The 11,230-nt window shown below is 45.2% G+C and overlaps 1 protein-coding gene across 1 annotated transcript in view; it reads left to right on the top strand.

Moving 5' to 3' along the window:
- Nucleotides 1-107: 107 nt before the first annotated feature.
- ALOX5 (arachidonate 5-lipoxygenase) overlaps nt 108-11,230 on the top strand; it is a 55,130-nt gene continuing 44,007 nt past the window's right edge. The window contains exon 1 of the mRNA XM_026657812.2: nt 108-330. Coding sequence (XP_026513597.1) covers nt 181-330 — 150 coding nt within the window. The 5' untranslated portion in view covers nt 108-180. The remainder of the gene's footprint in view (nt 331-11,230) is intronic.

Here is an 11,230-nt window from a genome sequence, read left to right as displayed (position 1 = left end):
GTGTAGCCGGGGGCAGGGAGGGGTGACCGGGGGCTGTGTACCGGGAGGGTTGTAGCCGGAGGCGGGGAGGGGCTATGTTCGAGGGGGCGGTGCTGCTGCAGCAGCGGGGCCCGACGCTCATTCCCCAGCGGGTTCAGGCGGGCAGCTCTGCTCCTAGTGGCTGCGCGCTCCGGCCGGGCCATGCCGTCCTACACCGTTACCGTGGCCACCGGCACCCAGTGGTTCGCGGGCACCGACGACTACATCTACCTGGTCCTGGAGGGCACCGCGGGCTGCAGCGAGAGGCACCTGCTGGACAAGCCCTTCTACAACGACTTCGAGCGGGGCGCGGTGAGTGCGCGGCCGGCCGGCCCCGCGCCCCCTTCCCCGGTCAGCCTGCGCGGTGTCCCTGCCCATGGGCAGCCCGGCCCCAGCCCCGCGCTCCTATGCCCCGGCCAGCCAAGCGCCACGCCCCCTTCCCCGGCCAGTCCCGTGCCCCCCGCCTCCGGCCAGCCCAGCGGTGCGCCCCCCTCCCCGCGCCCCTCTCCAGTCCCCGGCCCAACGCCTCGCCCCCTTCACCTTCCAGCCAGCCCAGCCCCCCGCCACTGTGCACAGCCCGGTGTCCCCTTTCCCTTGGGCCAGTCCCCTCCATGTGACTGGTGCCCCTGCACACAGCTCTAGCCCTGCACCTCCTTTCCCTGGCCAGCCGTGCACCCCCTTTTCTATACCCACTTCCCCAAGTCCAGCCCTGTGCCCCCTGCCCTGGGATTGCAGCCTCCCCAATTCTGAGACGCCCACCTCTTAGGACTGCGTCCCCAGCTCTGCCCCTTGCCAATGGGATAGCGCCCTGTGGATGCTCCGGCTCTCCGGACAGTGGAAGGCATTTTACCCATTTATTCCCTTTTTCCCATCTCTTGGAGCAGCTGTAAAGTGGGCTTAGGAACCCTCCACTACCACCTCTTCTCTCTATCCCACTACTTCCCTGGGGAAGGGGATTTGGGCCCCCACACCCCATTACTCTTTTATCCTTCCCCATTGCTGCCCCCTTGGTAGGGTCAGAATTAGCGGGCTCCTGCATCTCTCCTTGTCTTGGTTCTCTCGGCAGGAAGGGGACTGGGACACTGGGGGTGGGGTGGGGGTGCTATGCCCCTACTCTGACACTCCATCCCTCCCTAATCCCATTCTCCCTTCCCACCCCTTGATCTAGAGCAGGGAAGGCACCGGCATCCTACCTATTACCCACGCCGGCAGGGCTGGGATCTGACTGAGTCAGGAAGTCTTTGGGATGGGATTTGGAGAGAAGGGCAACACGGGCTAGTTCTTGGTGTACCTGGTGCTGCAATGCAGGGGAAGACCTGCTCCTGGGTCACTAAAGCAGATGAAGGGGCGTGATGATGTTTCCTAGCCCTTCTGGACAAGATTCTCTAGTTGAATAATGGACATGGTTTATTGTCCCATGGGAACTGCTTCTAATAATGTCTCCTGAACCAGCAAACCCAAGAATCTAACGTGGTCCCCTTTGCCTATGCCAGGGCTTAGCGGAGGGGATTGAAAGTCAGGACTCCTGCATTCTATTCCCTCCTCTGCCATTGGCGCTAGGCGTGATGATAAGCGAGTCACTTTGCCTCAGTTTCCCCAGTCTGTAAAAGGTGTCATAATGCCTCACTGGAGTGTTGTGGTGATTGATTTGTTAAGATTTGCAAAGTGCTTTGAGAGCCTCCACGGAAGGTTAAAATATTACCTTACCATTTGGAATACAAGAAAAGCACAGTGAGATAATGCACTTGGTAGGTTTTGTGCTATGACTTTAGCATTAATTGAACATATTTTAAGTGGTTCTTCAGAAAAAAATAAAATGTTTTCTAGATGTGTATTATTTACTCAAGAGAGGTACCGGAGCTGTGTCTTGAACAGCCAGCATAATTCCAACAGTAAATACATCTATCAACAGATTATTTAATTGGATGAACAATACACAAACTGTCTAATTTCATATTTGGCCCATGTAAATATGAAATTAGACAGTTTGTTTATGTTCATCCAATTAAATAATCTGTTGATAGATGTTGGAATTATGCTGGCTGTTCAAGACACAGCTCTGTTACCTCTCTTGAGAAGAGTTCAGAGAGAAGAGCCACTATAGATAACTATGAAACCTCTAGGTTCTCAAACTTCATTGCACCACAACTTCATTCTGACAACAAAAATTACTTCATGACTCCCAGAGGAGGGACCAAAGCCTGAGCCCACCCAAGCCCCACTGCCCAGGATGCGGGGGACGGGACAAAGCCTGAACCCCACCGCTCTGGACAGGAGGGCCAAAGCTGAGCTCAAGGGCTTCAGCACCAGGCAGGGGGCCTGCAACCTGAGCCCCGCCACCGAGGGCTGAAGCTCTCAGGTATTGGCTTCGGCCCTGGGCAGTGAGGCTCAGGCTTCATCCAGCCCTGGAGACCCCATTCAAAGGGGGGTTGTGACCCATTTTGAGGTCCCGACCCACAGTTTGAGAGCCACTGCTCTAGGCCAAGACAAGGGAACTACCTGCCAAGAGAGATGTTTGAGACGCCTTAAATGGAACTAGGAGAACAGTACAGGGATATCACACACACTAGGTGCTAGGAAAATGGGGGACTGAAGAACTGGACTGATGTACTTTGTATCCCTATTTCTACAATTCTTTGAGAGTCCTATTCTGTCCTTACCCTCATCTGACTGGTCACATCCCAGCATCCATGCTGTTGCTTTATTTATTTATTTTAAAGGTCCATATTGTGTTTCATAATAGTAAGCTTCAGTATCTGTTCTGCATCCTGTAGTGCGGAAATACTAGACTTAGGGCATGTCTACACTTGAAATGCTACAGCTGTGCAGCTGCCATGTAGACACAGTGGGGGTCTCCCATTGGTGTAGTTAATCCACCTCCCTGAGAACAGGGGAGGAATTCTTCCATCAACCTACCACTGTCTACACTGGTGGTTAGGTTGGCTTAACTCAGGGGTAGGCAACCTGCGGCACGTGTGCCAAAGGCAGCACGCGAGCTGATTTTCAGTGGCACTCACACTGCCTAGGTCCTGGCCACCGGTCCAGGGGGCTCTACATTTTAATTTAATTTTAAATGAAGCTTCTTAAACATTTTAAAAACCTTATTTACTTTACATACAACAATAGTTTCATTATATATTATAGACTTATAGAAAGAGACCTTCTAAAAACATTAAAATGTATTACTGGCACGTGAAACCTTAAATTAGAGTGAATAAATGAAGACTCGGCACACCACTTCTGAAAGGTTGCCAACCCCTGGCTTAACTGTATCGCTCAGGGGGGTGGAAATTTCACACCCCTGAGTGATGTAGCGGGGTTGACCACATTTTTTAGTGTAGACCTGGCATTAGGCACTTTTGAATATTGTACCCCATGTGATTTAGGAGCCTAAGTCACATTTTCAACAGTGACATGGGCACGTAGCAGCTCAGGTCTCATAGAAAGTCAATGAGACCTAGACTCCTAAATGCCGCCTGGGCACCTTTTTAAAATGAAACTTAGGCACTTCAGAAAATTGTACCTTTGTCCTATATTTTATATCACATACTCCTTTCGATAGGTCGTAAGTTTTCTGGGGCAGAGGCTGCCTCTTTATCACATGTCTGTGTAGCACCCAGCACAGTGGCTCCCTGTTGTAGGCTTCTGGGTATTACTGAAACAACTTACTTTCCATACGTATTTACTATCTCAAACAGTTTTTAATGGTTCATGTGACACTATCTGTATGCTGCCATTTTTACAGCATGCATTTACTACGTGCTGTATTAGAGTAAATATAAACCTATGTTCCTATAGGCAACTATATTGTCAGATCTATGAATACTATGTGCTCAGGTTTTGTGGTTAAAGTCAACATTTTAATGCAGAATACTGTATATATGTCTAGACACGTGCTGTTAGGCATGAGAAACACTGTCACAAGGGCTGCAACACTTATTAGACTTGTTACTCCTAGTGGAAATTAAAAAAAAAAGACACAGAACAAAAATAAACAAAACTGAACTGACACAAAGTCTCTCTGTATGTTATGTTTTTCAGTGCAACTGGTGACACCAATCCTGTCCCAGTGTTTTGTTTTTTTTCCTCATTGGACTCCCCCAACGTAATTTTTCACCACAAAACAATGCAGTCTTGAACCCAGGCTGCAAAACAGAACCCATTCAGTTCTCAGAACAAAACTTGCGGAGTATAGTTTGTTAATGCAGAAGGCCTTACCTACTTTTACAGTCCCTTTTCCATAGGTAGGCCAGGTCGATTGTTTCCATTATCCTGATACTTGCTTCCTCTGAATTCATTCAAATCATGGTTATTGTTGGGTATAATAAACGAAGTCTTGGACAAGTTCTGTGTAAGAGATTTACATGTCAAATGTTCCATGAGGGAGGGGATATGGAAAGCGCAAAGAGACTTGTACAATGAAAGCCCTGATTCTGATATTCATGGGACTTACTTTGAGTATTGGACACAAACTATTTAGAAGCTGGTTTTTATCAAATTGTTTTTGAGTAAGTTCCTGTTGGTGCAGAGAGATGTCACAGTGAGTGTTGCATAGCACTTCACAGTTCCCCATTTTCTTCCGATTTCCCATTTAAGCCCTGTCTGTCTGTTTGTTGTCATTAAAAGAAACCCATCTTGCAAGTACTTCCAGAGAAGAAATCCACCTTTTCAATCTCAAATTTTTATTTGGGGAGGATTTATCGGTGTCCTTCTTAATGCCCTGGAAAGATCCCCTCCTTAATCCAGAGCAGAGGATTAGAACAGCCGACTATAGTCTGCACCTCAACAACTCATTCCAGGTTTTGCAGGAGAACTAGTTGCTTGGACAGGATACTTTGGGTGCTTAGTTTCAAGTTTATTTTCAGCCATGTCTGATAGATCCAATAAAACGTTAGTTCTGTACTTTAAGTCTGAGTCTTTGTGCATAAAGGCTTCCAGTTCCCTGACTCACAACACTGTCACCAGTACAAACTGGATGAGAATGACAGCCCCAGCCTGCACAAGAGGAGTAATTGCTGTATCACATTTCTGGCCATCTCTGCCACCTCCTAAAGCCCAAATATTAAACACACAGGAGGGTAATTTTCAAAGAGTACAGGAGGAAGGGCTGCAAAACAATTCTAAAGTCTTGCAGACAATGTCCAGATGTGCAGTTAACGTGCCAGGTACACCTGAAAATATTGTTAGCTTTTGCATCCCCGTTTTATGCACCTAACTTATTGCCCTCTAGCTGGGCAAATCAGATTTTTAAATGGTTCCTTGGTAAAGTTTAGTGCTTGTGATTGCAATGCGATCATTTCCCCATCTGTAAAGTTTATCCAAAGTGCATACAAAGAGTTCACTCGGTATATGCAAAAGTAACCTTGTGGAGAGAAACTTTGAAAGTTCAAAGTGCTTGTCATTTTTTAGCCCCAAACATTAAAAAATGAGACCACCACCTTACTGAGATGTAGGCCAACAATACAGTTAACATTTGGCCAGGGTGTATGAATGAAGGCTGAAGGAGGAAGAATAAGAGACATGAAGAAGAAATGACTGAGAGGGAGAATGATAGGAAGCGAGAAGAGAAAGAAGCAGATGGCAGAATTGGGCAAACATGCACGTTTTCAACATTAAGCACATGGCTTCTGGGGAGGCAATGGAATTACTCCATGTGCTTAAAGTTAAGCACACATCTTGCAGAATTGGGGCCCAAATCAAAACTTACTTGTATGTGAGATGTGGTGGGCCTACAATAAAAAGTGATCTTGAAAGGTAAATATTTGCTCTGATTTGACATACTTGAAATATATTGCTGAAATACTTGCTCCTCCAAATATATTAAAAAGCTAACCGTGTATCTGTAGAAAACTATTGTAGATACATCAGGGTGGATAAAAAGTGATGATTTAAAATAAAATAAATCATTTTTAATTTAAATTGGATTTTTTATTTAAATCGATCTTCTTATTTTGTTTAAATTATACTAAGTTTTTCTTTTTAAAAATAAATCTATTTAAAATGAAATCTGAATTTAATACAAAATATGTTAGGGCCTACATTTATAATCACTTAAACCATTTAAATAAAAAATAAATATGCTGAATCCATGAGCCTCTAACAAAACCTTTGAGTTAAAGGCTGCTTTCTGTATAAAGAAAGAATCATCGAATCATAGGGTTAGAAGGGACCACAAGGATCATCTAGTCTACCCTCCTGCCAGGATGCAGGAGTTGTTATGTCTAAACCATCCAAGACAGATGGTTGCCCAGCCTCCTTTTGAAAACCTCCAGTGAAGGAGCTTCCACAGCCTCCCTAGGCAGTTTGCTCACATGGCTTGTATTCCATCCTTTTGATCATCCTTGTCTCTCGCCTCTGTATCGTTTCCAGTTTCTCTTCATCCTTTCTATACAGCAGTGACCAAAACTGGACACAGTACTCCAGGTGAGGCCTAACCAGTGTCAAGTAGAGCGGTACTATCACTTCCCATGACTTGCATGCTATGCCTCTGTTAATGCAACCCAAAATTGCATTTGCTTTTTTTTGCAACAGCATCGCATTGTTAGCTCATGTTGAGGTTCTGATCCACCACGACTCCCAGATCCCTCTCAGCAGTGCTGCTGCCAAGCCAGTTATCTCCCATTCTGTGTTTGTGCATTTGGTTTTTCTTTCCTAAGTGAAGCACCTTACATTTGTTTTCTTGAATTTCATTTTGGTGTCTATAGCCCAGTTCTCCAATTTATCAAGATCCCTCTGAATCTTAGCTCTATCCTCCAAAGTGTTGGCAACCCCAGTCTAGCTTTGTGTCATCTGCAAACGTGATCAGTAAGCTCTATACCTACATCTAGGTCAAACAACACCGGACCCATAACAGAACCCTGTAGAACCCCACTTGACACCTTCCAATCTGACATCATTCCATTAATAGTTACTCTTTGTTTGCAGTTGTTTTACCAATTATGTGTCCACTTAACGGTAGTTCTGCCGAGCCCACATTTCTCCAGCTTACTTATCAGAATGTCATGTGGGACTGAGTCAAAAGCCTTGCTAAAGTCCAGGTATAATATGTCCACCGCATTCCCCCTATGCAGCAAACCAGTTACCTTGTCAAAGAAGGAAATCAAGCTGGTTTGGCATGATTTGTTGTTAGTAATCAGGGGGAAAATATCTAGCTATGGGGGGGGGGTCAAGCTTTATAAATACGGCAAAATAGGTCATGTACTGTATTAAGGGCTTGTTTTGTTTAATAAAAGTAAATGTTATATGATGTTTTGTGTGTTTAATTAAATACCAGTTACCACTCTAATGCTGCTTGACGCAAATCTTGAGCAAAAAGGTAATTATCTAGTAAATAAGCAATATATCATTCACCATTTTCTAACATACTAAAACATATAATTAATTAATAAGAATCTGAAAATATTAAGCTATATAATTGCTTAAATAAATGTATATAGTTATAGTGTACCTTCTTAGGTTGTAAAAAGATGTACCAAATCTAGGGTAAAGGATCTATTTAGTTGTAAATCAACATATTAATGATTCTATCAACCAATGAGAATGCACCTTTCTTTAGAAAATAACTTAAGTACAAATGGTAAAGTTGGTGATAATTGCTGATTTAAACCAAGGTTTTCCAGTTGGTGATTTAAATCCCAATTTAAATCAATTCACCCTGAGATACATTTTCAAAACGTACATGAAAAGATGAAAAAAATTGAGGTCTGTTTAGGCTAACTGGGCAGCCTTTTTCTATTACTTGGACTTGTGAAATATAAATGTATTTTAGAGCTCTAGGTTTTCCATCAGCTGAATGAGTTTGTGCCAATGAATCACTCGTGGTTGTGTTATTTTGATTGTAACTGTTTGTTAGGTCTAATTGATATTGTTCTATAATATTTTAAATCTATGATCCATTTATTCTGTTTCATGTTGATAATTAAAGTAGATCAATTCCTGGCTTTGTCACAGTCTTCCTGTTAGCGTCTGGAAATGCCACGTATTCTCTGTGTGCCTCAGTTCCCCACAATCCTTAAAATGGGGATAATAATGCTCTTTGCTGACCATGCTTTGTCTGTCTTGTCCATTTGGACTGCAAGTTGCCTGCATGGGTATGTCTGCCCTTTGAGCTGGAAGAGTAGCTCCAGCTTAAGGAGACGTGCCCATGTTGACTCTGATTGAGTTAGTGGGCTAAAATTAGAGTGCAGCCATGGTGGCACGAGGGGCTAGCTGCCCTGCGTATGTACCCATCTGAGATGGTAGGCATGTCCTCAGGGTGGCCAGCCCCACTCGCAATGCCACGGCTACACTATTTTTAGCGCACTAGTTTGATCAGTGCTGACACAGGTAAGTCTCCTCGAGGTGAAATTTATACCTCCAGCTTGAAATGTGGACATACCCTATTGTCTTTGTAGAGTGCCCAGTACAATGGGGCCCTGATCGCAACCGGGACCTCTTGGTGGCTGTGTAACACCAGCAGTAATGTTAAATATCAGCAGTAATAATCATCATAATAAAACCCCCTCACTTGTACTCTCACCCTTACTTTTGCCAGAAGCTGGGAATGGGCGATGGGATGGATCACTTGATGATTACCTGTTCTGTTCATTCCCTCTGGGGCACCTGGCATTGGCCACTGTCAGAAGACAGGATACTGGGCTAGATGGACCTTTGGTCTAACCCAGTATGGCCATTCTTATGTACTGAATGGTGCTGGGGGGTGGAGAGGGATTTCTTTATTTCCAAGCAGGGCACTGATGTGGGAAAGGAAAGGTGGAATTCTTATTAGCAAAACCCTACTTGGATTTATAAACTGAAACCCTTCTATTAGTTGCTGTGTTGCTTGAACACGCCAGGTAGGTCTGGGGCTGATGAATGTGCCATGTACCTCCAGATACCCCTTGCCAAGTCCATTTAAGGAGAACATGCCTGCAGAACATGCTAATTAGTACACACCACTGAGTGTGCCAAGAACGTGACAGGTCCATTCATGTAGGACATACCAGTTGGCTGAGTCGGGTTCTTCTAGGTAGAACTGCTTATGTTTTTATTAGTTATGTTTATTATGTTACATGGTAATATCGGGAAAGCATTAGTGTATTTGAATTCCCTTTCATGACATATGTGTAGTAGTAACCAAACTGGTACTGGTGCAAACTGGTAAGTTCACATGGGTTGGAGATTGTCCTGTTGAACGTTAGTTGCCCTCGGCCACATTCTTCCAAACACCACAGAACCATGCTGAGATGGAGGAAGAAAAATATGTGTTTGAGCAATTCCATGGAGCTGTTTATAGACATGAATGGGTCAAGCTGGAAACAGGCTGCCAAGCACTGGAAGCCATATTATAGAAACCACTGTGTGTAGCATCATCTGGACTGCAGAAAATTGTCATGATATTGCAAAAGTACCCACTAGATGTGAAATACAGGCCCAGTCAGGAGCTTCTTCTAGCAGATGTGCTTTCATGATTGCCTATGGAGAAAACTGGGAGCCGCAGAAAGAGGAGTATGAAGTAGAAACGAATCAAGCATTGTCATTTCTGACAGAAAAATTGAAAAGTGCAGAGGAGAAACATTTTGCATCCTGGTACCTTCAGTTCCAAGACCCAGAATCCTTGGCACAGGTTGACCAATAAAGAAGAGAGGCCTTGTGTTGGCGTTGGAAAATGCAGGGATGTAACTGTTTTTGAACTGAAAAGTCAGAAGGTTGGGTGGGAGATAAGCAAAGATCAGGAGGGCACTGGAAGGCAGCTGCTCTGGGAGGGTGGGACATGGCCTGGCTAGGAATACAGTGGAGGGGTGTCCTGCAGTCTGCTACTGCCACAGCTGGGCACAAATATTGGCTGTTTTGGGGGGATTCTTGTAGAGCTTGGAGGAGTCTTAAAACGCGTTTCAATCTGCACATCAGTAATTACAGCAGGAGGCGGTAGGGTGGGGAATATGGAGTTAGAAATTCTATCAGATGAGTCAGTGATATAGGAATGCACTTGGTGATATGGCTGCAAGGGCCATTTCTGCTCTGCTGAGGAGATGCTGTCGCTCACGGGGGAAAATAACAGGCACAACTTACAGATCCTGGCCCCACTGAGCTCTGTGGCTAAACTCCCATTGACTTCAGTGTGAGCAGGATTGCGCCCGCTGCCTGTTAAATACACGTGGGTTTGAGTCTCCTCCTGATGTGACCATTGGCTTAAGCAGAGACACCTTGGGCCTGATTTTTGGACCTGCCTTGCACTGCACCTTCTGTTGCCTTGGCTGGAGCGGTGAGGGCTTGGTGCTAGCTGAAAACCAGGGCCCTGGTATCTCAGAAATCAAGGCATCCAGTATCCGTGTCCAGTTTTGAAAATTTGAGCCTCACTAGCAGCTGTTGGATTTAGAGGTGCTGTAAGCTATGGCTGCAGATCTGGATCCAAACTTCCCCGCAGATTGGGAGAGTTGGGTTTGGTTCGGGCCTAGCTGTAGTTCACATTTCATTTTTTTTTCTTTTTTGTAACTTGCAGTGCATTCCCTGTTGTGTTTATCTAAGCAGGATGGCTGCTGGCTGACATATTGTGGAGCATACTGACTCATTCTCTCCAAACCAATGTCTTTCTGTGCCCTATGGGAGACAGCGCTAGGTGGAGGTGACTCCACCTGTGGACCATCTCCTGTTGGGTGCTCTCATGGCCTACATACTGAACATGCACAGGCTATTCCTGTATCTTTTGGACTGTGACCTCTTTGAGGGGCAGGGACAGTCTATATATTCATCTTACACCAGGCCAGGCATGTCACTGGTGCTGAAATACTCATGATCAGTGCTTGCAGTTCCTCTACCATGTGCCTCACATGCAGGGCAGACACCTCCAGCCCCAGCCTGGACAGCCTCAATGCCGCTGTCATCTTTTCCTAGCCTGAACGCCTAATTTAAATTAGCTCTGTTTTCTCATTGGTGAAGATAATCCATGTTCTCAGAAGCAGCAGCACTTTCTAAACTCATCTGGCTCTGGCTGCTGTCAGAGCCAGGACTTGCCCTCTAGCACATCCGGAGTGAAGGAATAGTCAGACCTATCTCCGAAACCTCCTCCAACAGGTCTTCTAAGAACCACTTCAGGGAAGAGCTTGAAAGCCAAGACAGTATCACTGCCTTCTAATGGGTTGGCTTAAAGGAGTTTTTAGTTGTGAGGGAGATTGGCAGGAGGGAAGGTGAAATAACTCAAGATATATAGCTTGATTAAATTAGGCTGGGGCTG

The sequence above is a fragment of the Terrapene carolina genome, unplaced genomic scaffold (assembly GCF_002925995.2).
Source record: "Terrapene carolina triunguis isolate 2854851 unplaced genomic scaffold, T_m_triunguis-2.0 Scaffold310, whole genome shotgun sequence".
NCBI lineage: Eukaryota > Metazoa > Chordata > Testudines > Emydidae > Terrapene > Terrapene triunguis.
Note: the sequence above shows the minus strand (reverse complement) of the source record. Positions and strands in the feature narration are given on the sequence as shown.